The sequence below is a fragment of the Purpureocillium takamizusanense genome, chromosome 5, assembly GCF_022605165.1.
Source record: "Purpureocillium takamizusanense chromosome 5, complete sequence".
NCBI classification, from domain to species: Eukaryota; Fungi; Ascomycota; class Sordariomycetes; order Hypocreales; family Ophiocordycipitaceae; genus Purpureocillium; species Purpureocillium takamizusanense.
The window spans coordinates 2,288,653-2,314,847 of NC_063072.1; the positions used below are offsets into that span (position 1 = coordinate 2,288,653).

General features: G+C 59.5%; 9 protein-coding genes across 10 annotated transcripts; 7 read left to right on the forward strand and 2 right to left on the reverse strand.

The window, feature by feature from the left end:
• Nucleotides 1–38: 38 nt before the first annotated feature.
• Nucleotides 39–2,708, forward strand: JDV02_006269 (uncharacterized protein; the record flags this gene model as incomplete). The annotated part of the gene is made up of 1 exon (XM_047987646.1): nt 39–2,708. One exon carries the CDS (start codon nt 39–41, stop codon nt 2,706–2,708), a length of 2,670 nt encoding a protein of 889 aa, XP_047843632.1.
• Nucleotides 2,709–3,299: 591 nt separating this feature from the next.
• Nucleotides 3,300–4,073, forward strand: JDV02_006270 (uncharacterized protein; the record flags this gene model as incomplete). Its single annotated transcript, XM_047987647.1, has 2 exons — nt 3,300–3,681; nt 3,760–4,073. 2 exons carry the CDS (start codon nt 3,300–3,302, stop codon nt 4,071–4,073), a joined length of 696 nt encoding a protein of 231 aa, XP_047843633.1.
• A 639-nt stretch (nt 4,074–4,712) lies between these two features.
• On the forward strand, nt 4,713–5,938 carry JDV02_006271 (uncharacterized protein; the record flags this gene model as incomplete). Its single annotated transcript, XM_047987648.1, has 3 exons — nt 4,713–5,220; nt 5,398–5,490; nt 5,577–5,938. 3 exons carry the CDS (start codon nt 4,713–4,715, stop codon nt 5,936–5,938), a joined length of 963 nt encoding a protein of 320 aa, XP_047843634.1.
• Nucleotides 5,939–6,381: 443 nt separating this feature from the next.
• DBR1_3 (lariat debranching enzyme) lies at nt 6,382–7,981 on the forward strand. 2 transcript variants are annotated; one of them, XM_047987649.1, is made up of 6 exons: nt 6,382–6,558; nt 6,637–6,705; nt 6,945–7,108; nt 7,161–7,254; nt 7,313–7,446; nt 7,504–7,981. In XM_047987649.1, exons 2-6 carry the CDS (start codon nt 6,683–6,685, stop codon nt 7,743–7,745), a joined length of 657 nt encoding a protein of 218 aa, XP_047843635.1. In that variant the 5' UTR covers nt 6,382–6,558; nt 6,637–6,682; the 3' UTR covers nt 7,746–7,981. The 2 variants fall into 2 exon arrangements, with proteins under 2 accessions (XP_047843635.1, XP_047843636.1); XM_047987650.1 differs by having other exon boundaries at nt 6,637–7,108.
• Nucleotides 7,982–8,240: 259 nt separating this feature from the next.
• On the forward strand, nt 8,241–9,632 carry ATP5 (ATP synthase F0 subcomplex subunit OSCP atp5). The gene is made up of 4 exons (XM_047987651.1): nt 8,241–8,470; nt 8,636–8,947; nt 9,049–9,141; nt 9,237–9,632. The coding sequence occupies exons 1-4, from the start codon at nt 8,306–8,308 to the stop codon at nt 9,348–9,350; spliced, it is 684 nt and encodes a 227-aa protein (XP_047843637.1). The 5' UTR covers nt 8,241–8,305; the 3' UTR covers nt 9,351–9,632.
• Nucleotides 9,633–9,882: 250 nt separating this feature from the next.
• On the reverse strand, nt 9,883–13,435 carry JDV02_006274 (uncharacterized protein; the record flags this gene model as incomplete). The annotated part of the gene is made up of 8 exons (XM_047987652.1): nt 9,883–10,231; nt 10,292–11,533; nt 11,591–12,050; nt 12,109–12,736; nt 12,864–12,960; nt 13,027–13,144; nt 13,202–13,240; nt 13,312–13,435. The coding sequence occupies 8 exons, from the start codon at nt 13,433–13,435 to the stop codon at nt 9,883–9,885; spliced, it is 3,057 nt and encodes a 1,018-aa protein (XP_047843638.1).
• A 1,741-nt stretch (nt 13,436–15,176) lies between these two features.
• Nucleotides 15,177–17,179, forward strand: RER2 (diphosphate specific). The gene is made up of 3 exons (XM_047987653.1): nt 15,177–15,953; nt 16,013–16,272; nt 16,329–17,179. The coding sequence occupies exons 1-3, from the start codon at nt 15,735–15,737 to the stop codon at nt 16,966–16,968; spliced, it is 1,119 nt and encodes a 372-aa protein (XP_047843639.1). The 5' UTR covers nt 15,177–15,734; the 3' UTR covers nt 16,969–17,179.
• A 608-nt stretch (nt 17,180–17,787) lies between these two features.
• Nucleotides 17,788–21,070, forward strand: JDV02_006276 (diphosphate specific). Its single transcript, XM_047987654.1, has 3 exons — nt 17,788–19,451; nt 19,524–20,317; nt 20,399–21,070. Exons 1-3 carry the CDS (start codon nt 18,274–18,276, stop codon nt 20,464–20,466), a joined length of 2,040 nt encoding a protein of 679 aa, XP_047843640.1. The 5' UTR covers nt 17,788–18,273; the 3' UTR covers nt 20,467–21,070.
• A 4,034-nt stretch (nt 21,071–25,104) lies between these two features.
• Nucleotides 25,105–25,694, reverse strand: JDV02_006277 (uncharacterized protein). The gene has a single exon (XM_047987655.1). The coding sequence runs from the start codon at nt 25,566–25,568 to the stop codon at nt 25,260–25,262; it is 309 nt and encodes a 102-aa protein (XP_047843641.1). The 5' UTR covers nt 25,569–25,694; the 3' UTR covers nt 25,105–25,259.
• Between the last annotated feature and the right edge of the window lie 501 nt (nt 25,695–26,195).

The window sequence follows — 26,195 nt, forward strand, 5'->3', positions numbered from 1 at the left end:
TCTCCCGAATCGCCGACAACGCGACGAAAGCGGAAGCCATGCCAGAATCATTGCCGTACGTATACTCACCGCTGCCGAGCACCTCGCACATCCGGTTGCTGAGGCGCGAGGACCCTGGGCCTGATGGGACGCTGCGCTTCTCGCTCACGACGCGGCACGTTGGCGACCCCAAGGCGCCCGACTACCACTGCCTGTCATACACATGGAGCAACCCGTTCGCCCACGGACGGTACTTCAGCGAGCATTTCGAGTCGGTGGCGCCGCGGTACGAGCCGGGGAGCACGGTGGCCGTCGAGCTGGACGGGCGGACGCTGCGCATCCAGCGCAACCTGCACGACGCGCTGAGCGAGGTGCCGCGGTCAGCGTACGTGGACTACCTCGACAGGCCGCTGGCGGCGACGGGCGGCAGAACCTATCTCCACGATGTCGTGGAGGGGGGCGACGCCGAGCTGGTGCGCGAATGGCTGTGGAATGGAGCGGCCGTGGACAACCTCGACGATAGGGGCAGAACGGCGTTGCACTATGCGGCGGGGAAGGGACGCGTGGAGGTTGTGGAGATGCTCTGCAGGGCGGGAGCTCTACGTGCGCGGAGGGACAAGGAGGAGAAGAGCGCCTCCGACCTGGCGAGGGATGGGGGACACGACGACGTGGTGGCCCTGCTCGAGGGGTTCGCCGGGCAGCAGCCGGATCCCCTGCCTCATGACTGCCAGTCTCCGAGGAACCCTGCCCCGGCCGACAGGTTGATATGGGCCGACGCGATATGCATCAACCAGGCCGACGTTGACGAGAAGAGCGCGCAGGTCAGCATCATGGACCGCATCTACTCCAACGCCGCCTACGTGGTCGCCTGGCTGGGCCCGCCGGACGAGCGGTCCTCGCTCGGGCTGCAGACGCTGAGCGCTCTCAAGGAGCACCTCGACGCCTTCAGGGCCAGCCGGATCGAGCCCTTTGGCGGCTACGACGGGGCCAATTACGAGGAGGCGGGCGTGCCCTTGATCCCCTGGGCCGGGTGGGCGGCGCTGGCGAGCATCTACCAGCGGCAGTGGTTCCGGCGGGCGTGGATCGTGCAGGAGGCCATCCTGCCGCCCGTGCTGCTCATGTACCTGGGCGACGCGTACGTCTCGTGGTACGACCTGGGCGGCGTGGCCGACGCGCTGCGGCACAGCAAGGCCAAGCTGGGCGCGAGCGGCTCGACGGCCTTTGTGCCGCTGCACGACGCGGCCGTTGCCGTCGAATGGAACATGGGCGAGGTGCACAAGTACCGCACCAACAGGAACAGGGCCCTGCGGAGGGACGTGGATGCTACCGCCGGGAACGAAGAGGAGGAAGTGCGGGCATCGAGGTCGCTGTTCGTGCTGCGCGAGCTCGTCTTCAACTTCTGGACCTTTCTCGCCTCGGACCCCCGGGACAAGGTGTTTGCGCTCTACGGCGTCGTCAACGCGTTTGCGGAGCGCCGTCTCCTGACCGACTACCGGCTCTCCCTGGTCGACGTATACACGGCGACGACGAGGCAGCTGATCCTGGACGCGGGGAACCTGTCGGCGCTGTCCGCGTGCGTCTACCCCGTCCAGCGGCGCGACGACCTGCCGAGCTGGGTGCTGGACTTTAGCCTCCCGGGGATCAACGGCGTGCCGGACATCTTCTCCGCCGACAAGGGGCTCGAGTACAGAGCGCCGAGGGCGGACGACGCTCGCGTCGACAGCCCGGTCCTCGGTGTGCGAGGTGTGAGGATCGGCATCATCACCGAAGCGGCCGGGCGGCCCAACATTGGACCCTCCGGGAAGCTGCAGTTCGACCCGTCATGGCTCCAACTGCTGCTCTCCATCCGAGCTCAGGACGCCTACGGCGAGCAGCCCGTCCTGTCCGAGATACTCTGGCGGACGCTGTGCATGGACATGTCGTCGGGGAGCCTCTTCGACTCCAAGGTCTACGGGGCGCGAGCGCCCGACGAGTTTGGCGCGCAGTTCAGGATGTTTATGCTCCTCATGATCCTGGCCGGGGCGGACCGCATGGTGCTGGACAAGGTCGGCGTCGAGCCGAGCCCGCAGAACGACACGATGACGGTCAGCACCCTCCCGTACGACCCCATGGAGGCGGACATGGAGCCGACGCTGGCGGCCCTCGACGCCGTGGCCGCCGCGCAAGACGGGGGGCCGCCCAACACGAACTACCTGCCGAGCCGCGAGGAGGTGCTGTACTTTTGGGACAAGCTCGAGTGCACCATGGTGCGCAACACGGCCGTCGACGCCGACGGGGGGCCGCACGACTTTTACGTCCCGCCCGAGGTGCGCGCGGGGCGGCAGCGCATCGTCGGCGGCGGGTACGTGGTCCGGGGGTCGCGCATGTTCCAGCGCTGCGAGGGCTTCGCGAGCGCCTACAGCAGCGTGTACGGCGGGCGGCAGCTCGTGGCCGTCGACGGCGCGTACCTGGGCATGGCCGCGCTGTCGGCCGCGCCTGGGGACGAGGTCTGGGTGCTGCCCGGGCTGACGGCGCCGGCGGTGCTGAGGTCCATGTCCATGTCCGGGTCCGGGTCCAGGTCCAGGTCCATGGGCACGGGGGAGGCGGAGGCGGAGGCGGAGGCGGAGGCAGAGGAGACGCCGCCGCGATATCACTTTGTGGGCGCGTGCTATGTCCACGGGCTGATGCATGGCGAGGTGGCTGCCAGTGGGCGGGGGCAGCCTGAACTGTTGGACGTGGACCTGGTGTAAAGTTGGACAGCAGCCTCAACCTCTGAGGAGTTGGACCGTCGTTGCGAGATGGATGTATCGGCATTGACAGACACCAGCGAGTCAGGTCCATTACCATGCGGGCCCCTCGAAGCGAAGCCGACGATCGCAGCCGCCGCTTCCATGGTGCTGTCAATGTCAGCTGACCATCCCTTTCTTCCTGCACCGAGGTCGTTGGGCCCTCATTCAGGGCCGAGGCTCATGAATAATCGAAGTGGGCTCCATGCACGTCAATACCTGGCATACCTCTTGACCGTCAGGCCGCTCGCGTCGCGACTGGTAGTAGGCCCACCAATCGCTATATCATCAGTGGAGGCACACCGCGGGGGACGCGGAGATTGGGGGACGGACTCTACAATACTATACTTCGTATAAGCCTGAGGGAATAACAAGCCCGCGCCCGAAACGGCTATACTGGCCTATGCCCTTGATGGTACTGATGTGGAGTCTGGTTGTTCCATCCCAAAGCACCGGTTCCCAAAACCAACTCCGTTCGCCATTCCTTCTTCAATTCTTTCGTCCCAAGCAAAAAGAGTTCAGCTGAAAGACGCGAAAAGCTCTTCGGCAGCAGCAATGCCATCAGACACTGCTGATCCGGCCGAGTCGGGGATACTGTTCGTCCTCTCCGACATCGTCGACACGGCGACACTCTCACCCGACGTATACTCCGAGTGGTATGATATGATTCATATTCCGGAGGTACTCAACACAGGAGGCGTTGCCAGCGCGGCGAGATATATGCTGTCGGATGGCGCAGGCGATGATCAGTATCCCTATTTGGCCCTCTACGTCATACCGGACATGAAATACCTCAACAGCGAGCCATTCAAGTCAATACGCGTTCATCATGAGATGCTTCCTGGTCCTAGGCACAGTATCCTTGACCTTGCCAGGTTTGACTTTGGGCGGTACATTCGCGTGCAAGGTCTCCCAAGCCAGCCCCTCGCGCAGGCCGGTATGCCACCACGCCTTGTCTTTTGCGACCGTAAGAAAAAGATCGACATTTTGATGCTGAAGCTCGCAAAAGATTTAGGTACGGGAGCAGATCTAGTGACTCTCGTCTTCAAGTCGCCTCGGGAGGCCACGGCAGCCAACGGTTGGACCGTCGCCAACTACATACGGCCCGTCATCGACGCTGCCAAGATCTCGCACGTGCAATGTTTCGGCAAGCTGAGCGAGAGCGCAACCGGTTCGTGGTCTTTGGGGGATGATGCAGAAAGTGGGATGGTTGAGTACCTGATTCTATGCTACGTTGGAAAAGGGGTGGAAGAAGTCATTCGGCGCCACGCACCCAAGGATTCTAGAGTCTCTAGTTACCGCTTGCTCCGGTCGTTTAGCAGGGACTAGTATAGAGAATATGTTTCTGGTGTCTCGAGTTTAACCTTGGCCGTCTGCGTTTCTAGCCTGCTGCCACGATTCATGTTGCCGCCTGCATTACGTGCCCTAATCAATCATAGCTACATGTAAAACTGGCGATACTGTCCGTGGACACGGTGCCCTGGCAGGAGGGTGTATAGCGTACACTAGAAGAGACTTGTAAAGGAAGCGGTCGTTTCTACTTCCTACCCCATGAGCTGACATGAATGTGGAACAGCAAAAGCTGAGACAACGCGGCTTGATCAGTAACCTATATCAAGTCGGCCGAACCGCGAGATGGCGACGATGCAACGCTGACAAACTCAGTTCGCGTCTCCGAAGCTACACGTCCGACCCGAGTCTCAAGGTAGCACTGGGTATGGACTTCGCGAGACGTCGCTCCAGCCGGGCGGCAAGCGTGCTTCTAGAAACGTACCTGGCTAGTAAATCAGGCACCTCGGTAGTCGCTCGCCCCGGATGCTTGCCTACCTAGCCCCGGCTGGTCGTGGCCTTGGTGTTGATCAGCACTCACTGGGATATAAAGGAAGCAGAAGGACCGGAGCTGCTTGCGCCACGACTTGCTCATCATCACAAGCCCAAACAACCATACGATACATCCAAACGACTACAATGACTGACCCAAAATCTCGAACGATTGCAGTGCTAGGCGCCACTGGTAACCAAGGGGGCGGGGTGGTGCGGGCTCTTCTCACCCGACACCCGGATCTCTTCACCATCCGTGCCATTACACGCGACCCGAATAGCCCTGCCGCGCAGCGCCTTCTTCACGAGCACGAGGGAAGCGGCAGGCTGACCTTGGTTCAAGGTGACGTATACGACGTGCAGAGCCTGCGCCTGGCGTTCAAGGAAGCCCATGGAGTTTTCGCCGTCACAAATCACCGCAGTCCAGAGGGGGCAATCAACAGCGAGGAAGACCTGCGACATGAAGTGCAATCCGGGCGCAACATAATTGACGCCGCAAAATACTGCAATGTGCAGCATTTCGTGATTAGCAGCTTGCCAAACATCAAAGAAGCAAGTCATGGCCAGTTCGGAAAAGTCTATCACTTTGACCACAAGGATGAAATTGAGGTCATGGCCCGCTCGCAGCTGCCTGCCGTAACGGCCTTGTTGCCCGGTATGTGTGCATGTGGCGCGCTCACGTATTGAAGGAAGAATCACGATCTGACGCGGGGGCTCCTAACAAAAGGCCTGTTTTATACGAATCATTTATGGGAGCAGTATACTCGAAGAGAAGGCAAGGAGACCGCGCTGTGAGCCCGATGGACATGTTGCGGAAGCTGACGGACGATAGATGATGGGACTGTCCGATTTTGCGCTGCCATCCCCGGCAATGTCCAGTCAGAATGGGTGGATCCTGGATACGACATTGGTGTCTACGCGAGCGGTGAGCATGCATACATACAGATGTGGCGGGTGGCCGGCTATTGATGTGACAACATGAGCCGTCGTGGCTAACGCAATTCACACAAGAGGTGTTCGCAAAGGGACCAGATCTAACGAGATCTAAGCGTTACCCTGTGCTTGGCCAAAAGATGGCTTTTGCCGACTTCGCCGACATCTTCACAAAGATGACATCTCAACTAGCATATTTCGATCCCATCTCGGTCGAGGAATGGGGTGACACTGTGACGACCCAAGTCGGCCCGGGATTCAACGAAGACATCAAAGAGATGATTGAATGGATTGCCGTGGCTCCAGTCGATAAGATTTGCTATGGCACAATGGATCCCTCTGAGGATTTGTCACGCGAAGACCTCGGCCTCGAGGCGTCGACTTTTGAGGACTGGATGCGCAGGTCGCAATGGGAAGGGCCGCCCAAAGTGGTCCGTTAGTTGCGAAGTATAGTACGAAGTATATACTGTAGCGGTATGCAGCTTCAAGTCGTCAGAGAGGAAGACTGGATCCAGTATAGGACAGGACAATGCAGTCGTATTGAAGAATCAAGTCCGATTTCTGCAAACAATGCGCTTGTTTCTCCCACACAAGTCATCACATAAGAACACTATACTTGGAATTTATACACGGTACTACTTGTAGGTGCCGCAATCGCAATCACAGCGCAGGCACCCAGGTGGGTACGAAGTACCTAAGAAGGTACCTACAGTATGGGTACTACCTTAGGCAGGCTGCGACTGCCAGCCCCTGGCAACCAACCCCCATGTACTTGGTACCAATCAGGAAATGCCGTAAACAAGCAGCCCAGCCCAGCCCAGCCCAGCAGCGCCCAAGGAGGGCCAGGGCGCCACACGCTATTCGTACCCCTGCATCACCATCATCATCATCGCCGCCGCCGCCCTGCGAGTGCAACTTACGCTTCATCAACAACACCGCCATCATCCATTACCACCACATTGCTGTGCCTTCAAACTGTCGTCTGCATCGCGCTACCCCCGCCCGACACTTGCGCCCTGCAGGACACGCCGAGAGGACTGACGCTTCCGCTGCCGCGCAGGTATGTGCCCTGTGCGACCGTTGCTGGCGCGCCCCTCGCCGAGTTGTCATTGTCCCGCTAACCACTGGAATGCCGCAGGCCTCGACATCACGACCCTTTGTCGGCGCTGCCCAACGTCGCCGCCATGGCTCAGTTCCTGACCACAGTGTTAGTTCTCTCCCCATCCTCGCAAACCCCCCATACATAGCCCATTCTCGCAAAGCAAACATCATGGGCGCCGCCGTCGCCGCCGCCGCGTTTCGCTACCTGAGCCCCAAGTCGGTCGTGACCATGTCGCGCATCGACAACACCATCATCCCCGTCCACGAGGACGGCTCGGCCGGCCGGCCGCTCTCCGACGCCTCCATGGACACCATTGCTAACGTCCAGGCCCTGGCCGACTGCAGTAACCAACGGACTAAGAATCAGTTCCGGCCGCGCGTCGGCAAGGGTGGCGCGACGAGCTACCAGCTGCGACAATATGCCGAGGTCACATTGGGAGGTGGCAGCCTGAGAAAGGTTGTCAAGCTGCCCGAGGGCGAGGACGAGAACGAGTGGCTCGCCGTCAACAGTAAGCAGGGAATCGCCGCACGACAAATGGTAGCTCGCTGACGTTGCTACAGTGGTCGACTTCTACAACCAAATCAACCTGCTCTACGGCGCCATTACTGAATTCTGCTCTCCGCAGTCATGCCCCGAGATGAAGGCGACCGACGAGTACGGACCCTCCCCACCACATCCCCCATGTCACGGATGAAGCAGCTGACGAGTACAGGTTTGAGTATCTGTGGCAGGACAGCGAGAACTACAAGAAGCCGACCAAGATGCCCGCCCCGGCGTACATCGAGCAACTCATGACGTGGGTGCAGGCCAATATCGACAACGAGACAGTGCTGCCGAGCAAGATTGGTTCGTTGTACTCCTAGCAATATGTAGCGGGCGACGGCCAGGCTGACTACCATCTAGGCGTACCGTTTCCCAAGTCGTTCCCGGCGCTGGTCCGCCAAATCTTCAAGCGCATGTACCGCGTCTACGCACACATCTACTGCCACCACTACCCCGTCATTCGCGAGCTTGGTCTCGAGCCGCATCTCAACACGAGCTTCAAGCAATACGTGCTCTTCATCGACGAGCACGGCCTGGCCAGCGGCCGCGACTACTGGGGTCCCTTGGGTGATCTCGTGGACAGCATGTTGCGGAGCGACTGAGCCGCACGGGCAGGCATCTCTCTCATTGAGGGACGCATGACTTTGTATAAATAGTTTTGGGAGCTCCGGCGTTGTGGCTTTCAAACATGATGACGGATATTAATGCTTGCAAGAATTGGCAGACACAATAGAGTCAAGGTTTCACTTTGTTTGCCGTGCGGCACTCTGTGCTGCTGCCGATCAGATCATGTCAAATTCCATCTGCCGATGTTGAAATGATGAACCAATGATCCGGGTTCGCTTCGTTGCGGCCTCAGGATGAAATGTGACCACGACCAACGAGTTCAAAAAAACACACAACCCGGGCTAGGCTGGCCCGTGGGTATGGTGGGCGTAGCCACACAACAAGGTGCCTCTGGTGGTGGTGGGCCGGTGGTAGGGGCAGCTTGGCGTGGTGGCAGTCGTGGCTTGTTGCCTTATGTAATAACATTGGTGCCTCACAGCCGGCAAGGCATCCACTTCCAAAATTGCCGACCGCGAGAACCTCAACCGCCGAGCTCCACGACTTGCCTCTCCCACGTCGAACCCTTTCCTCGCCAATTCTACCTCCCACGCCCGCCATGCTCTCCCGACAAGCCCTCCGTGCCGTCCGGGCCACCGCCCCCCAGCGTGCCCTCCCCATGCGCGCCGTCCCCGTGCGAAGCTTTGCCGCCGCCGCCGGCGGCACCGAGGGCCAGCCCCCCATCACCGTCTTCGGCCTCGACGGCACCTACGCCTCCGCCCTGGTACGGCCTCCCCCCCTCCCCTACCCCCTCTGTCGCTCGGAATAGGCGCGGCGGACGGCCCCGTGGCCAATTGATGCAGTGGCCGCCCGCCGGCACGCGTCGTGCGTGAAAGCGCTGGGGGAGCCCTGAGACTAACGACGCTGACGCCTTTGCGCCAATTTACAGTACACGGCCGCCTCCAAGTCGTCATCGCTCGACCCCACGGCCAAGGCGCTCGCCAACCTCGGCACCATCGTCGACAAGGACGCCAAGCTCTCGCAGATCCTCGCCGCCCCGACGCTGACCCCCGAGGACAAGTCGGCCATTGTCGCCGAGCTCAACAAGCACGCCGGCGCCAGCAGCGAGACGGTCAAGAACTTCCTCGACACCCTCGCCGAGAACAACCGCCTGGGCCTCCTCCAGGGCGTCTGCGCCAAGTTTGGCCAGATCATGTCCGCCGCCCGCGGCGAGGTCGAGATGACCGTCACCAGCGCTCAGGTACGGACCCCGCGTGCCCGTCGACCCCCTCCCCATCACGGAATGGTGACGCATCATCATTGATGGGCGACATGGCATATGGCTAACGAACCAATAATCAGGCCCTCGACAGCAAGACCCTTTCCCGCCTCGAGACTGCCGTCGCCAAGTCCTCCTACGTCGGCCAGGGCAAGAAGCTCAAGGTCACCAACCAGGTACGCGAGTGGCCCCACCCGGGAACTCCCGATACCCCAAAATGGGCAGCATCGCCAAATGTTCCCGAGATCAGGCACTGACGATTTCTTTCCAGGTCAACCCCGACATCGTTGGTGGGCTCGTCGTCGAGGTCGGTGACCGCACCATCGACCTCAGCGTCTCCGCCCGCATCGCCAAGATGAACAAGCTCCTGACGGACACCCTGTAAATGTACCAACCAAGACCTCAACCGCATGACCACCATAACAACAACAACTACATCTTATTTCCTCTTTTTGCGTCAAGTCCTCCCTCCAATCTTGATGTCATGGCGGCCCCTCGTTCGGGACCCGAGCAAGAAGCAAAGCGGAGGGGGGCAACGGTTCGAACACCCCTCGGTGGTGGCTGGACCGTGCCGGCGCGGGTGGCCTGGGAGGCTGCCCGGCCGTGTAGAAGGCTGTCGATAGTGATATGAAATAGAAAGCATTGTCTCGCCTTTCTGAATGCCTATGACGAATCTGCTCTCAGCGTGCCACCTTGTCCTTCCGGCGAGCAACGCATGTCGCCCCAGTGTAGCCTGAATGGTGTAGAACGATATATGTCAGTCTATCTATATGTATCCGTTTTTAATAAAGGCGCCCCCGGACTGTATGCTCTCCATTATTCGCCTCCCGTCTAGCGCCGGGCCACCCGCCGCTACCTGCCACCTCCAGTCCCAGACATAATCTATTCCCGACGGTACAAGATATCCAAACACGTTTTCAGGCCTTCGTTTCGAACTCATCTTCATGCTCAAAGTCGCCGTTTTGGGTCTTGTACCGCGTTAGCTGGTCCGCAATGTAATGATGCATGTGCTCGTCGGCCTCGGCCTTTTCTTTCGACCTGGTATCGTCGTGAACGGCCGAGTCAGCATCGTCGTCCGCGCCGTTGACGGACGTGTCAAAGTCACTGCGGGCGCCTATGGAGCGGGCTATCGAAGACCGGCGGACATGCCGCAGGCCGTTCGAGCGGGGGGTTCCGCTGTCGATGGTGCGCTGGAACATGTCGTCAAAGTAATGCGCCATGGCGACGGACGGCGTGCGAGGCGTTTGCGGCAAACGGCAGTTAACACTGCACGAGCTGTCAGCGATTGTTCAAGAGGTGGGAGGGATGGTTCGTTGAAAAACTTACCCCGTGTCGTGAATCATCCGCGCAATCAAGCCTGTCCATCCGCACTGATGTGACGCGCCCAGGCCACGACCCGAGTCACCATCGAAGAATTCGTAGAACCAGAGGTAGTCCTTCCAGTGTTCATCGAAGTCGAGGCGATCGTCTCCATGGTTGACGCTTCGTCGGCCGTCGTCTTTCCGCGCGAAGAGGTGCTGAAGACGGTGCTGAATTTCCTCGGATACCTTGCCTAGATGCATGTAATCGCCACTGCCTGTAGGGCACTCGACCTGAAGTTCCGGTCCGTAGAAGAGGAAGAACCTCTGGAGAGACTCAACAAGCAAAAAGTTGACACACAGCCAAATCGGCCCTCTCCAATTGCTGTTGCCACCGAAAAGTCCAGTGTCGGAGTCTCCCGGCACGTATCCCACACAGAACTTCTGGCCGTTGACATCCATAGAGTACGGGTGTTCCTTGTGATACTTTGACAGCGAGCGGATACCATGGTCGCTGAAAAACTCATCCTCGTCAAGCATCCGCTTGAGAATTTTCTCCAGACGATCCCTGCTGACGATGGAGAGCAGGATGCGGTCGCCCTTGCCCCTCTTCCTAATACTGGCCATGTTTCTCTCAGCCAGATCGACCCGGTTGTGCACGAACCATTCGACCCTCTTCTTGAAGGACGGGAGCTTGTTTATCAATTCTGGTTCCAAAGTTGTTGTGGCATAGAGAGGGATGAGTCCAACCAAGGACCGAACGGGGAGCTGCTCGATCCACGGGCCGCCCCAAGAGATGGCGTCGTAGTAGAAACCATCTTCCTCGTTCCAGAGGGACTTCTCGTCCTTGCCCGCCCGGAAAGTCATGGCGTCACTAATGAGGATAAAGTGTTCAAAGAACTTGGAGGCAATGTCCTCATAGATGCGGCGGTGCTTGGCCAGCTCGAGGGCAATGTTGAGCATGGACAGGCAGAAGAATGCCATCCAGCCGGTGCTGTCCGCCTGTTCCAAGACGCCCCCGGTGGGCAATGGCTCCGACCGGTTGAATAGGCCAATATTGTCGAGGCCGAGGAAACCGCCCTCGAAAACGTTTTTGCCATCTGTGTCCTTTCGATTTACCCACCAGGTGAAATTGAGCAGTAGCTTTTGGAACACACGCTCGAGGAAGTCGAGGTCCTGACGTCCATACATCTTCCTCTCAATCTTGAAGACCCTGAAGGTAGCCCAGGCGTGGACAGGCGGGTTCACATCACCAAAGTTCCACTCGTATCTAGATGAGGTAAGCATGGGCGTTTGAGACGTTGCGTGACTTCAAAGAGGGACTCACGCTGGGAGCTGGCCGTTCGGGTGGCAGTACCACTCCCTTGTGAACAGGTCGAGCTGTTTCTTCGCAAAGTCGGGGTCCAGCATGGCGAGCGGTATGCAATGGAACGCGCTGTCCCAGGCTGCGAAGAATGGATACTCCCAAGAGTCCGGCATCGACAGGATATCGTCACAGTACATGTGTTTCCATTGCGAGTTGCGCACTCCTATGCGATCCGGCGGGGGTGGGGGCATCGACGGGTCGCCGTTAGCCCACTGATCCCAGATAAAGTGATAATGCTGCTTTGTCCACATCATGCCTGAGAAGGCCTGCCTTTGAATATTTCGCAGGTCATCCGTCATCGGCATGGGGCTGATTCTGTAGTAGAATTCGTCGGCCTCTTCTCTGCGCTTTTCGATGATGTCGTCGAATTCCTCTTCGTCCAGGAAGGTCATGTCCTTCTTGGTGAACCGGAAACGGACCACTGCGCTCGTTAGCCGGGCTTTTATATGCATTGTGTGATGTTGGGAACAGGGTCATACCTGCGCACGCTCCAGGGTCAACGCCCCCGTCCTCGTTGAAGTTGAACCACGCAGCGCATTTGGTGCCGGTGTGAGCCGGGTTCACAGCCGCCTTCTCTCCGTCTACAATGTACCTATGGAAAGCATCCTTGACGTAGGGCTGCTTGTTCTCCTGCTTGTACAAAGCCTTGAAGTTGGTGTCATTCTCCGTATACATCAGTTCGGGCAGCACGTCGTCTCCGCTTGAGCCAACTCCAGGCGATGGTGACAGGAGAAAAAAGCGCTCGCCGAGGTCATGGTGATTTGACTTGGCGGCGGTCTCCGTATGCGTCGCAATCGAAGGCTTCTTATCCTCTGACTCTCTGCCCCAGCTCCAGGTGTTTCGAAACCAAACTTGCGGGATGATGTGAATCGGGGCGGGGTCAGGCCCTCTATTCCACGCCGTGACGCGGAAAAGGAGTTCGTCGGGATCATCCGTCTCTTTGGCCGTTTCGATGAAGATGTCCCAGTACCTGTTGTCGTCGAACACTCCAGTGTCGATGATTTGGTATTCCTTCTCCTTTCGCGACCGGCGAGCATTTTCCTTGATAATATCCTCGTAAGGGAACTTTTTCTGGGGGTATTTGTACAAGAATTTCATGTAGGAGTGCTGTTGTAAGGGTTAGCCATCGTTGCGGCAATTGTTGCTCCCGGAGCGGGATCGTACCGTCTACGGAGCGAGATATATTAGCACATTACGCCTGGCCGTTAGATTGTATGATATCATTGGTACTGACTGGTGTATTGTCAAGGTGAAAATGGGCTTCCTTGACGCTCTCTCCATGGTTGCCTTGAGGGTTGGACAATCCAAATAGGCGCTCTTTCAGAAAGTCGCTATGGCATGTTAGGCATGAATTTTTTACTTTTTTCGCAATGTTATCATGGAGTTTTTTCGCGTACTCTTCCTCATTCCAAAAGCTGAAACCAATGTTTTGTAGGCCATGCGTATCAGACACGCCGGCGATACCGTCCTCACCCCATCGGAAGGCTCGCGATCGGGCGTGGTCGTGGGGGAAGTCTGGGAGTAGAAGTTAACGGGAATCGTCGGATGCAACGGACGAGGTGTTCAGCATACGGCTCCAAGCGTCTCCGTCGGCACTGTAGTCCTCTCTCACTGTCGACATGTCAGCTTTATGCCTCATGGCAGGCGTGCAGCGAAAGCTCGCAGCGGCGGAGGGTGGTTACCTGTCGCCCATTGGCGTTCGGCGACGTAGGGTCCCCATTTCTTCCAGTATTTTGTGCGCTCGCGATCCTCTTTGAGGCGTTTCTCCTCCTCGGTGAGGTACTCGTGGCCATCAAAGACCACCATGATGGCGGCGCGTGCGAAGGCGGGACGCGGGAAGCTCTCTGCACGGAAGCTTTGGAGACGGGAAGCGGGGAGCTTGGAGTATCGTGAACGGCACAGGCAAGCTTCGTGAAGTTGCCAGACAAAGTGCCAACACGGACGGGAGCGTTTCCAGGGATGTTGGGGAGGCAATTGTTTCGCAGAGGCCGAGTTTTACGGAGTTGGCGGTCTCGTCATGACATCGACGATGGAGTTGGCGACTAGCTGCAATGGACGGCACTGCGTCGCCAGCGTGGGGCAGCAGTCGCTACTGCTGATACGGGCGGCGGGGCATTCTGGCTATTTTGCTTCGAGTGGCCACTGACAGGCGGGCTGGGATGAGGTGGGCTACGCTGGTTCGCTTGTTGGTAGCGGCTGCCGCATGTGCCAGTGATAGTGCCGGTGCCGGTGCCATTTTGATGCCGGCGGGCGGAAGCTGCGCGCGCAGTGCGACCAGCTTAGCGTTGGCTGGCTCCTGCCTCTGATGCCTTGCACACGAAGTACCTGTGATAGTGTGTAGCTTGGAAGGCAAGTCAATACTCCTATCATACTAGTACGCAGCGTGCGGAACGATGGGACTCTTTTTGCACAGCAACCCCCGCCTGCCAAGTTTCTGCGACGCAGTTGCCATGCGGAGGTGCTTCGTGCTCTCACATATAGGTACTAAGTACCCACTATGTCTTGCTTTACCATAAAAAGCTGCCAGAGGAGCCACAATGCGGTTCTGCGGTGCGGCAACTCGCAGATGCAGATTGGTGGAGATTCGACGTGGTCGGGATTTTAACCAAGCATTCCTATTACTCCGTCCCGCTGCCCGCCGAATCGTGGCAAGCGGAGAGGCTGGCGAGGTCGAAGCCTTGTTTACGGCGCGGAAAGTACGGAAACCGAGCTCCGGGTTGTCCAGCACGGCACGAGCACCTGTTGCTGACGACAAGGGCCGTGTTGCGCCTCGGAACCGTGCGCGCTCGTCGAACGTCCCACCGAGCCTCACCGGCTGCTGGTGATGGATAGATAACTCGAGTCGTAACAAGTTCACGAGCCAGCTTTGTAGATAGAGGTGTCACAGTGCCCACCGCGAGAGAAGTACATCTTCATCATATGTAGGAAGTCCTTGGCTGTCCTGGCCCGCGATTCCACGTAGGCGACTAAGATTAGATGAACAAGTGCTTGCACCAGTTGGCAAAGATGCGGCGAATACCCAGCTCGCCTTCAGGGGCCGACCTTGTAGTCGGCCCCTGTGCTTTGTTTGCATTCACGAAGTACGCCGAGGGACGAAGACGAGTGCGGGACGCGACTCGTGCGTCGGTGAGCATGACGTACACCGGCACGCACGCTTTTCCTGCGGCATGTTTCGTCAAGAGGAGCGATCATGGTCACCCGATCTTCGGCGCCGCGTGGCAATGCGCCTCAAGTGCTACAGATCTGAGCCACGATAGGCGGAGACGGGACAATCACGGCCACACTTGGCGGGCCCAGCCGGCCAACAAAGGAAGAGATGCTATGCAGTCTGAGATGGACGTGAAAGACGTGAGCTGTTCATGTCGCTATCCACCTCTTTGTGCCGCGCCGGGCGCCCCCAAGAACGCTCACAGCATGTGCACAGACCTGTCGACAAAGTGAACTTCAAAAGGCTCCAGGCACGAAAACATGGGGGTGCTAGCGAGCCGTTTCCATAAAGCCAGCGGGCTGCCCACCTCTGGGTACGAAGTACGAAGACCAACGTGCATGTACCCCGTAAGCCAACGAGGGCCGCCATATACATCGCCTGCCACAGCCACAGGCCTTCTGACCAAAGCTTGAAAGTGCGAGTTCAGGTGGCCCAGCGCCGCTCCCAGCAAGGCGTCCAATTGCGGCTCGCAAGCACCGCCTCCAGCCCGTTTTCGAGCAGCCCCCCCTGCGACCACCCAAGCCCGCCATCCTTCAGCGCCAAGGGGCCACATTGCCCCGAACAAGCTCTGCGGGACTCGGGAGCCCGTCTGCTCCCGTCGCGCCTCGTCAGCTGCAGCCAAAACTTCCCATCTGCCCTGGCCACCACCTCTCGACACCTCCAAGACACCGCCAACACTGCCCCGGGCTGTCGTGGCCTCTACTCCTTGGTCTCCTTCCCCTCTTGCCGCGTACATCGCCCCATTGCCGCCACCCTCATCCTACTTGCGACGATGCTGCGTAAAAGCGACGCTTCCCTCACCCGCTAACCTCAAGACCCCGTCGCGTTCCTCCCCTATTCCGAACGCAGCCTCGGCCCTCGTTTCCTCCAATCGACGCCCCAGCCTGCTCGCCCATCATGCCCAGCTCCGTATCTTTACTGCGCCGTCTGATCCTCGAGTCGCCGCCAGGAGAATGGGCTCTGAACCAGCTTCGCAGCCTGCTTATTGGTGCTCTGCGGCAGGGGCCTATTCCTCAACATGTCGCATTCGAGATGGACGGCAACCGGCGTTACGCCCGATCGCATCGAATGGAAACCGTTGAGGGCCATCACCGTGGCTTTGAGGCGCTCGCCCGGGTGAGTACCTTTCGTGCTAGACTTTGCGATCCGGAGACCTAATTAACGCCGTTCCCCAGATCATGGAAATCTGCTACAGGTGCGGTGTCAAGGTCGTCACCGTCTACGCATTCAGTGTCGAGAACTACAATCGCCCCAAGCACGAAGTCGAGGGGCTTATGCAGCTGGCCAAGGTCAAGCTAGAACAGCTGACCACGTACGGAGACATCCTCGACCGCTACGGCGCGTGCGTCCGAGTTCTCGGCCAGCGAGAGATGATACGGGAAGATGTCCTGCAGGTTGTGGATAAGGCCGTGGCAAGGACGAAGCACAATAACAAGTACGTTGAATATGCGCCGCGCGGACCCTACATGGTCGCGGCTAACATTTATCCAGGGCCGTCCTCAATATCTGCTTTCCGTACACATCAAGAGCCGAAATCACGACCGCGATCAAGTCGACGGTCCAAGAATTCCTGGCTCCCCCGCCCCCTAAGAACACGCCATTCTCACCGTCGCGCATAAGGCAAAAGATCTTGTCCTCGCAGCTTGATGGACGCGACCCGTTACCTACAATCCGGGATGATTCGCCGGATGATTCAACCGCGCGGGACGGCGACGAGGCAGAAAAGGAGGCCGAGGTCGATATGGATGGTGGGGACTCGTCCTCGGCAACACTACCACCGGACTCGCCCAAGTCACGCCTGTGGTCAGGAGAGGGCTCATACAGTGCGACCAACCTGCCCAATCCCGAGAGCATCACGGTGGAAACTCTCGAGAAGCACATGTACACCTCCCAGGACCCGCCTCTGGAGCTGTTCGTCAGGACTAGCGGCGTTGAGCGGCTCAGCGATTTTATGCTGTGGCAATGCCACCAGGACACGCATCTCTTTTTCTTGGAGTGCTACTGGCCCGATTTCGACCTGCAACATTTCATCTGGGTCATGCTGGAGTGGCAGTGGAGGCAGAAGCAAAAGGAGCGAGACGATAATGCAGAGCGGGCGAGAAACGGCAAGGGACGGCGGCTGGTGGAATAGACGTCGCATCGATACCCCAACGGTTCTTTTTAGCGGCTGTGCATGTCCTAGGAAGGAGCATGGGTGCTGGCAACACCCTTGGTGCTGTGCAGGGGAGGGGTTCGCGAGTGAGGTTTCATAGCGTCGTTTCGTCTTGTCTCTGCGCGTCCGGTTTGGCGGCGCCAGGTGTTCAATTACATGAAGTCACACTTCCATGCATCACACGAAGTCAGGTTCCTGCTCTTCGCATTCAATTGCTCATGCGCATAACCTGGCGGGCCACCGTGGGTCCGCCGTGCCCGTTGCGCACCAGGTGGGCAGCACGGTGGGTTTTGTCTCTTGTGGCCGTGATGACGACATGCGGGCGCACGTTATCGGCGAATAAAGCTTGCCAAAGCCGGCAGCTCATCCTTCCCCAAGCAGCCAATGGAGTGACAAATCTCGGTGCTGTGCACCTCGCGAACCTGGCATGCCCTGTCGCGGCAAGACACCTAACGTGCGCCCGAGGCAAAACCAGAACTCACCTGCTGTGACGAGATGGTCAGCCCATACTAACCACCAGCGTTGCCAGGTGCAGGGTGATAAGATAAGACGACGACAGCTGAGCGGGCGCGCGTATGGAGGCCAGCAGGCGCCGGACTCGTCGCGGTCGCAAGCAGGTTCCAATCGCTATGGAGTGGGCCCCCACCACCTGTCGGCCTAGCACCCACCACACACAGGGGCCTGAGGCCCCCGTTAGTAATTGCTGGAGTGCCCGCCGGAGGCACCTCCAGGGCTCATGGAGGCTAGCTTGAGCCGTGCCCAGCTGCTGTGGAGGCCCGCGCCCGGGCAGGTGCCAAATTCGAATGGAAGAATTGGCTAGGGCGGGCGGCATCTGATCTGCATCTCTCGTCGTTCCGGCTCGGTCGTCGTCCTCCACCACCACCACCAGCACTACCACGCCAGGTGCACCACCGCTTCCTCCCGCTCTCCGTCTTCCTCTCTCTCTCTCTCGTCACCCGTCCTCGCCACACGGCTTACCTTACCTTCATGATCCCGTCGACCGGTTGCTGGGCCCTTGCAAGAATGGACTAGACTATCCTCAATCTCAGGGCCTGCTTCTGCGTTATTCTTTTCTGAATCGTCTTCGCCTTTCCCTCGTTCTCGAGAGCCAGCCCCCCCGCCACGAGCGCGGAGAGACCGACAAGCAAAGCCGGAATCAGCCTTCGACTACGAGAGACACGACGCTTCCCCTGCGAGCCCTCGCGACCAACTCGAGCAATCCCCCCCGACACGCCCACGACCCCTCCCTACCACCGCGTCGCGACCGCCGCGCTCCTCCACACGATGAAGTCTGCCAGGCCGTCCCTTGCGGACGCCCCAGCGCATCGCAGAGCCCAGCCTGTCCGACAAGCGCGCACCAACCCGTCGCGAGGACCGGCCCACGCTGGCCGTCACGGCGGCGGTAGAGACGCAGCCGGCTCAGGCCCCGCGGGCGACCAGCCCATCGACATCTTCCCGGCAATCACGCACTTCGCCGACACCATCACCGCGCTCCCCAAGGAGCTCGTTCGACACTTCACACTGCTCAAGGAGGTCGACGCCAAGCTCTTTGGGCCAGAAGACCAACTTTTCAAGCTCGTCGAGCAGGCCGCGAATGCACCTGCGCCGGAGCCTCGACATGCCAATGACACTGCTGGCGTCGGCGCGTCCTCTTCGGCGCCCATGAGCACACAGAACAGCTCCAGCGGCTTCGGTTCCAGCCGTGCCGTGCGCTCGGCTCCCCCGTCAGACGGACCCAACGCCGCCGCCCCTAGCAGCGTCTTCGATCCGGCGAATATTCCTCGCCGCCAGCTCTTCCGACAGACGGCTTTCAAAATCCAGGAAATGTTGGTGTCGCTCGAGGAGAAGAATCATGTAATATCGACTGCCAATGAAGCCCTGAACCGGCAGCTTGCCCGCGTCGAGGACGTGTGGCCCTACCTTGAGAGCGAGTTCAGTGACGAGGCGAAATGGGGCAGCACCACACACTGGGCCTACCCAGAGAACCGCAACGGCAAAGCAGCCCACGCCGAGCGCGCCCGCCGTGATGGCGCCGCTGCCATCTCCGCTGCCGCTCAAGCCCTCGCCGAGGAAGCTGCCGCTAGAAGTGATGCGAGAAAGCAGGCAGTTCAGGCGAAACGGAACCAGAGAAATCAGCATCACGACTCCGACGCTGACGATCTCGCCGCTCGCCACAAAGCAGAAGGCGGCAAGAAATCTCAGAGCAGCAAGTCGAGGAAGGTCGCCGAGGCTAATGTCGGCCTGGGCATCTCTGGAGCGACCGCGAACGGGAACCCGCCGCCAAAGCGACGCAAAGTGGAAAAGACCACTAACGGCGGAGAGCCCATGGAACGTGCCATGAGCAGCGTCTTTGGGAACGCCGCACCCAAGGCCAAGACGAGCAGCCCGCGGGGGACACCGGCGCCAGATGGCCCTAAGAAGCGCAAGGCTCTACCCACTGGCAGCAGCCAGGCGAAGAAAAAGCCAGTACCCTTGAAACCTCTAAGCGCTTTTAAGTATACTTTATCATTATGCTAACAGATATTGCGATTCAGGAATGGCATGTCTCCCTCGATTGCTTCCTCGCCGGTCATGGGTAACTTGCCCGAGCCCAAGACACAGGCACGCGCATCGCCCGCACCTAGTAGCGCTCCACGGCCGGCGTCCTCGCGTGCACGACAGAACTCTATATCGTCCAACGCGGAAAATGGGAGGGCGAGGGCGCTGTCTTCGGCGTCGATCAAGCCCAACGGCAAGGAGTCCGGCACTCCAGACATGGCCTCTACAAGCGGGTTCCCACGGCCCGCGAATGAAGCCAAACCTGTCAAGGAGACCATTGTTCCACTTAAGCCTGAGACGATCAAGAAGGAGGCGGACCGACCAGACAGCAGCTCCAGGCCGCCGTCCACTGCAGGGAAGAAGGACAGCAAAGACGAAACCGAGAACAAGAACGAGCCTGTAGCACCACAGCCGCAAAACACTGCAACAGTGACAACAAAGAGCGGCAGGGCAAGCAAACCGTCGACTCCGGCGCTGGCAACCTTTCAAGAGGCGGCTCGGCCGCGATCATCCAGGAATACTGATAACGGTGGGGCGAGCAAGAAGAGCCATAAGAAGGGTGGCTCCGTTGCACAGGCTCTGGCACCACAAGTCATTGAGTCTGACGCAAACAGCAGCAGCCTTCAGGGCGACGAGGACGATGATAACGACATCGATGCAGACGAGCCAACGTACTGCTACTGTAACAGCGTCAGCTACGGCGAAATGGTGGCGTGTGACGCGGACGAGTGCGAACGCGAGTGGTTCCATCTGCAGTGCGTAGGCCTCAAGGTCGCGCCAGGCTCGAAGAGTAAGCATTTCCCCATGTTTGCAACTACTGCGCTCCTTTATGTCGCGGTCGTCCGTCCGCTGACACGGGGCGGGTCTACAGCGAAATGGTACTGCGAGGACTGCAAAAAGCGCCTCAAGATGGGAGACAAGAAGGCCGGCAGCCGATAGACGAGGAGCGGCCGGAGTCATTGAGGCGGTCTACGCCGAGTGTGAGGCACAGTCTACCGCCCTGACCTGGCGCACAAAGCAGAGCACGCTGGACACGGCAATGATCAGGCGCATGAGCGATACTATCGACTGCACCTTCGCATTGCTCCAGGATTTATTCAGACACGAGACGCATCCAGCGCTGGAGACGAAAAAGGCCCAGCCACTGGCGCATCACAGCGGAACCAGGCGCGCTGTACATTGCAAGAAGCGTCTTGAGTTTTGAGCCGTTATTTCTTTACATGCAGCACGCACGTCCCGCCTCTTTTTTCCATTCATTTTTCGTCTTCTTTGTTTTATGGACACTGCTGGAGTTTACGGATATCCGGAGCTGGGGGAGTCATTGCTCTAAGCACAAGGGCAACAGGTCTGTCCAAAGCGTTGATACGATAGCTGGAAGGGGGGATCAATGGGACCCGCCTCATCAGAACAAGAGGCGAGCTGCAACCACTTCAGGATGGAGGGTAATGTCCTGGAATTTGTCCCAGTCATGGGGTCATAGATGCACAAGAATGTACTGTTGACCGGGAATTGACGAAATAAGTCGGTGTGATGGATAAAATGCTTTCGCGTCGCTTCGCTGTGTCTTGGTAGCATGTGAGACCCGTCACGGCGGGCTGCTCAGGTCCGCCCACAACCTCCGTACCCCGGAACGACGCAACTGTCGACGATTCCGATGCGGGTCATCGCCTAATTACCATTATGTAAAGGCGGCCGCTGACTTGAACGAGGTGGGCGCAGCTCCCCACGTTTTGTTGTTGGGGAGCATGGGAGGCATGTCGGTTCCCACGCATCAACGTACTGCACGTACTGCATGTACTGCACGTTGACTACTGCAAGGGAGGGCGAGGGCCGGGGGGAATGGGTAGCTATGGAGGTGGTGGTGGTGGTGGTGGTGGCATCGTGAGCCCGCCGCTTCGGCCCAGATTCCAGATAGTACATGGATGGAGCGAGTCGTCTTGTTTCTTCGCCTCGGGCGCTTCGACGGACGGACGGACGGGCCACACACGGTACGAGGACGATGCCGATTACGTACTGCAACCAGCGAGCTCGGTCGGTCGGATGCAAGACAAAGGGGTAATTCTTTCACGCCGCGGGCCCCAACAGTCCGCCAGCCAGTCAGTAAGTAAGTCAGTGTTTGCCATGCAGAGGTGTCCCATGCTCTCTCATTGTCCGTCCCGTCTGTCTGTCCCAACGGGGAAGGCGGACGGCCAAGGGAGGTCCGCCGCCCGCACGCTCGCACGTACCTGGTAGGTTTGTGGCTTGCCGAAGAGCCAGCCTACCTTGGCCGGGGCCCCCCGCGCGTCGCCGCCCCTGGCTCACTCATTGGGGGCGGAAGAAAGGGGGGGGGGGGTGCCAGGGAGCCATTGACCCCGCGAAAATCCGGGGGGGGGCGTGTCGAAGCGCAGGGCCGAGAAGGCGCCTGGAACGCGGTCAGCCCCTGGACAGAGACGCGGTGGTCGAGGTCAAGGCTGTGGTGTAGGCGAGCGAGTACGGTGGCATGAAGGTACTCGGTTCGAATAGTTCCTATGTATGTACAGATGCCATCGCGCGGCGCCCTGCCCTTGGGAGGCAGATTCTGAGAGCGGCCGGTTGGTCGTCTCCATGGTCGCGATGGTTGTTATCTGCAGCGCTGTCGTCATAGTATAAAAGATCATAGCATTTCCAGGACGAATAATACGGCAAAGGCATCATCATCAAGCAGGTCGGCAAGAGAGTCGTGGCAGCAAGACAACTTACGTCAGAAGGATGGATGGTCCTTGAGCAGCAGCAGCAGCAGGGTGGGCATGCCAGTAAGACCAAAAAGCAAATCACGGTCGCGATATCGGAAACCCTGCGGTTCCGTCAAGTCGTCCCCCGGGTCTTCGGGCTACCACTCTAGTTGGTATGTTGGTGCAGCGAAACCGCAGATGGGCCGTCCTTTGTGTCACGCCAAGGCAGGCAAGGGGGTAGCTGGACGTCCTGATGAGCAATGCTGTGCGCGCACGTCGTGACGGAGGGACAGATACTCAGGTAGCACGGAAGATGCAAGATGGGCAACAACAGCATTACTAGTAGTGGTAGCGGCGGTGGTGCCAGCGGCAGTAGCTGTAGCAGTACAAGCAGCAGCGGGCAGGCAGGGAGGTGTGCGTGCATGATGACGTCGAGCAATGGCCACAATAAACAGTTGCTGTCTTGCAACGCCGCCTCGGCAGTCTCATCCGAAGGAGGGGGTTTGGCCCCCCCTCTGTCTGTAGGCCTCACTTCTGGAGAGAAAGCCCGGTGGGCAGAACCACGATGACAGAACGGTCGCACCGCCGACAACGACCCCGTCCACGCATATCATGGAGCAAGGAGAGGAGAAAGAAAAGGCTAAGGGCCCATCAATTCGAACGAGCCACACAGATGCCCCGAACGCTGCCGCGTCTGCAAGAGAGTCGTCCGTCCCCGAATCTCGTACGTCGTCGTCTGCCTGATCAGGAGAGACGACACCTTTGGCCCGATGGAGACGATGGTGAGCCGGCGAGACGAAGACGTCGACCGACCGTGCCAACTCATCAGCAGATCAGTGGTCTCGTGACCATTGCCTTGCCTGGCGCGCGCAGGGGATTGGAGGAGCCGTCTCTGGGGCGCCCTCGTGACATGGCCAGCAGGCTTCGGCTCGAGCGGCTTCTCAGCTGTCTCCTCCAGTCTCTCTCTCTCTCTCTCTCTCCTCTACCGCGGTCCTGTGCCGGCGCCTCGTTCTCTCGCCCACGCACGCACGCACGCACGCACGCAGAGCCGTTAGTTACCTGCTCATAACGTACAGTGCCTACCTACCCATCGCATCCCTACCCGCTGCCGTGACCGGACGAGTGCGACGACGATGCATATATTGAATGAGACCCCGTGGGGCAGCGTCTGTCCAACAAGAGACCCTGCATTGGCAAAGACTTGCGGTGAGACGACAGGCTTCGCCGACGACGACGACATGCACGCCGGTCTTCGGTTCGGGGAGAGAGTGGGAGCAATAACATGCTGCGCTCCGTTAGTACTGACCTACCAGCACACCAAAGGTGCCATGCTCCAGCTCCAGCGCCTTGTTACGAAATAGCAGGGAAGTATTAGGTAATTCCGTGAGCGGTTGATCCAGCGTACATATGCGGGCGGGCTGGGCATGCCATGGTGGGTTTTTTCCCCTTGAGTTTCTCCACAGCCTTCTAGCGCGCAACGAACCAACATCCATGCCATGCCCAGTCATCAACGACACAACCTACCTAGTCAAGAGAAGCGCGGCTGGCTTCGGTTCATGACCGCCTGAGACGGGCAAGATGTCGGGGGAGCCCGCCTCGGGCGCTACGTGCGTAGGTACCTTGTCTAACCCTCTAGCGCGCGAGCGCGGCTGCGGCGCGGGGAGGAGACGACGACGACGACGACGACGACTACGACGACTGATGACTCCGTCCCGCATCATCTCCACTCTTCGGCCGTCGCTCGCCCGCCGGGCCCCCCATGTGCCGTGTATACGAGGGAAGGTCCGTCACAGAGGGTGAGATGAGCAGCGGCTCATGTCGCCGTCGTCGTACGGCGGAAGTAGTACGTAGCGCCATTCGGGCACGACGGCAACGGAGCAAACCAGATTCCAGGCCGTGGGGTCCTCGCCCGGATCACCGGCTCGGTCGTGCGACGAGCGTCCCGCCGTGCAGGCACGTTGACAAAGACAAAGGGGGAGGGGACGGGCACGCAATTTGAAGGCCAGCTGCTCGTACCTCCGTGCCGATGGCTCCGAATTCCGGCTCGGTGCTCCCGTGCGCAGGGCTTATCTGGACATGGCTCGGCGTCTTCGGTGATGGAGCTCGGCGCACGTCAGAACGGGCACCTCTCCAGCGGGTGCGTTCTACTGTCTCAGCATATAGGCAGGCATGTGGGATTGAAGCACAGATAGGCGTCCGAGTCACTCGACAATTAATGAGACCACCACCGGGGTGCCCTACGCTGCCCTGCCCTGCCCTGCCCTGCCCTGCTGCACTTCGTGGGTCGTCATGACCCTGCCTCGCTGAACAGAACCATCGCCGCCCATCATGGAGAACGAGCGTTGGGCAGCCGCTCCGGCCACCGGAGCCGCTATGGAGCGATGTCGCAGACCTTGCGGCTCTGTCTCGCAGGCCCCAAGGAGCGGCAAATGCAACGTACATACGACGCTGCGGTCGGGGGGAGAGCTCTTGGCAGGTCACGAGGGACCGACAACAGGGCTGTGCACCGAGTGCGAGGCGCCCCAGCACCACCCAGCGGCTCGTGCCTCGTACATATGTTTGTGACGACAGACCACGAGTTTGTGCGAGGGGTATGGGCCGTAGTATGCTTGTTTGTACCTACGGAGCACGGGATGCAAGCGATGGTGGTTGGCAGCGAGGGGCTCGCACGCGCTCGCACGGGGGAGCCGGACTCCCGACGCCATGTCGCGGGACGCTCCCCTTGCGACGACAGAACGCAATGAATGGATGGAGGGCACGGGGCTCGGGGGGGCTAAGGGGGTAGGGGGGGACGGAGACAGACGGCGAGCGAAGCCGGTGAATCCGCTGACTGGCTGGTCGGGTTGGCGGTAGTATGTCACTGTTGTATATGCAGTTCCCAATTCGAGTCACTCGGGCCGTCGTCGTCGTCGTCGTCGTCGTCGTCGTCGTTGTCGACTGAACACTTTCAATACCCGAGTGTGTGGTGCGGTGCGGGGATCCAAGAGTAAAGAGTGTGTGAAAGAAGACCCTTGCCCAAGTTGGAATTTCCATTACCACATCCTAATGCTCGCCTTGTTGGCTGGATGACACGGCGTGGCGCCGCTGAAGTTGAAGGGGGGGGCCGCAAACCGGGCGGCGCTCTTTCTGCTTCCCCGACACAATGGCGCCCCCGCGGGTGCTGCTGGGAACGCTGGCATTGAGCAAGACGTGCCGACGTTGCAATGTTGGTGACCAGTGTGGCTGGTGTAGGTAGAAAAAGGTGGTGTGTCGGCGAGTCGCCGGAGCAGCAGTGCCAGCAGGTGGAAGAGGAGGAGGAGGACTGTCGCCGCAGGGGACGGACCCCGCTGGCGACGATGTGATCAGGTACATATACGATGAAGGGGATGAGGGGGTAGCGTTTTGTGTGTGTGTACGTGTGTGTGTGTATGGTTAGCGTATGGATGACCGGGAAAGCTCTGCACGAAGCTGATGTGTCGCAACGTCGTTGGAATCTTGTGCAAGCTGGAGACCTGGCGATGACGACGATTTCTTTGCCCCCGCGCCTCATCATCATCAATCAGATCATTGCCAAAACAACCAACGCCCTTTTGGGGGGGGGGGCGTCCCGCCGGACCGGGCAGCAGCAGCCGATGACGCCGCAGCGCTGGCAGCGAACAGCGCTCGATTACACCCCCGGCAACCTCGGGAGCTCAGGGCAGATAGCTGGCAGGGCAGGGCAGGGCAGGCGACTCCGTCCGGGGGCCTTTCAAAGCCTTGCGCCTGACTCCCTGCAGCCAGGAGCATCCATCCATGATGTGCGCTGGACGGAGCGGACGGTGCGGGCGGGCGGGCGGGCGGCGGCGGCGGTGCACTGCAGTCCGATTTTAGGGCTGCTGCCAGCGGGATGGGGGGCGAACCAGGACGTGGCACTTGACCTCGCCTCACCTCACGTCACTGTATGCGAGCAGCATGCGACAACCTTAGCTCGGCCCAACACAGGCGAAGGGGGGAAAGAAA

What these genes read in the sequence shown, in the direction of transcription:
- DBR1_3 (XM_047987650.1), top strand. Translation starts at nt 6,769, where the DNA reads ATGGGCGCCGCCGTCGCCGCCGCCGCGTTTCGCTACCTGAGCCCCAAG. An exon ending in CGAGTGGCTCGCCGTCAACA is followed by an intron (nt 7,109 to 7,160) that starts GTAAGCAGGGAA and finishes ACGTTGCTACAG; the next exon opens with TGGTCGACTTCTACAACCAA. An exon ending in GAGATGAAGGCGACCGACGA is followed by an intron (nt 7,255 to 7,312) that starts GTACGGACCCTC and finishes TGACGAGTACAG; the next exon opens with GTTTGAGTATCTGTGGCAGG.
- ATP5 (XM_047987651.1), top strand. Translation starts at nt 8,306, where the DNA reads ATGCTCTCCCGACAAGCCCTCCGTGCCGTCCGGGCCACCGCCCCCCAG. An exon ending in TGACCGTCACCAGCGCTCAG is followed by an intron (nt 8,948 to 9,048) that starts GTACGGACCCCG and finishes ACCAATAATCAG; the next exon opens with GCCCTCGACAGCAAGACCCT. An exon ending in AGCTCAAGGTCACCAACCAG is followed by an intron (nt 9,142 to 9,236) that starts GTACGCGAGTGG and finishes ATTTCTTTCCAG; the next exon opens with GTCAACCCCGACATCGTTGG.
- RER2 (XM_047987653.1), top strand. Translation starts at nt 15,735, where the DNA reads ATGCCCAGCTCCGTATCTTTACTGCGCCGTCTGATCCTCGAGTCGCCG. An exon ending in GCTTTGAGGCGCTCGCCCGG is followed by an intron (nt 15,954 to 16,012) that starts GTGAGTACCTTT and finishes GCCGTTCCCCAG; the next exon opens with ATCATGGAAATCTGCTACAG. An exon ending in AGGACGAAGCACAATAACAA is followed by an intron (nt 16,273 to 16,328) that starts GTACGTTGAATA and finishes ACATTTATCCAG; the next exon opens with GGCCGTCCTCAATATCTGCT.
- JDV02_006276 (XM_047987654.1), top strand. Translation starts at nt 18,274, where the DNA reads ATGAAGTCTGCCAGGCCGTCCCTTGCGGACGCCCCAGCGCATCGCAGA. An exon ending in AGCAGCCAGGCGAAGAAAAA is followed by an intron (nt 19,452 to 19,523) that starts GCCAGTACCCTT and finishes ATTGCGATTCAG; the next exon opens with GAATGGCATGTCTCCCTCGA. An exon ending in GGTCGCGCCAGGCTCGAAGA is followed by an intron (nt 20,318 to 20,398) that starts GTAAGCATTTCC and finishes GCGGGTCTACAG; the next exon opens with CGAAATGGTACTGCGAGGAC.
- JDV02_006277 (XM_047987655.1), bottom strand. Translation starts at nt 25,568, where the DNA reads ATGTACCTGATCACATCGTCGCCAGCGGGGTCCGTCCCCTGCGGCGAC.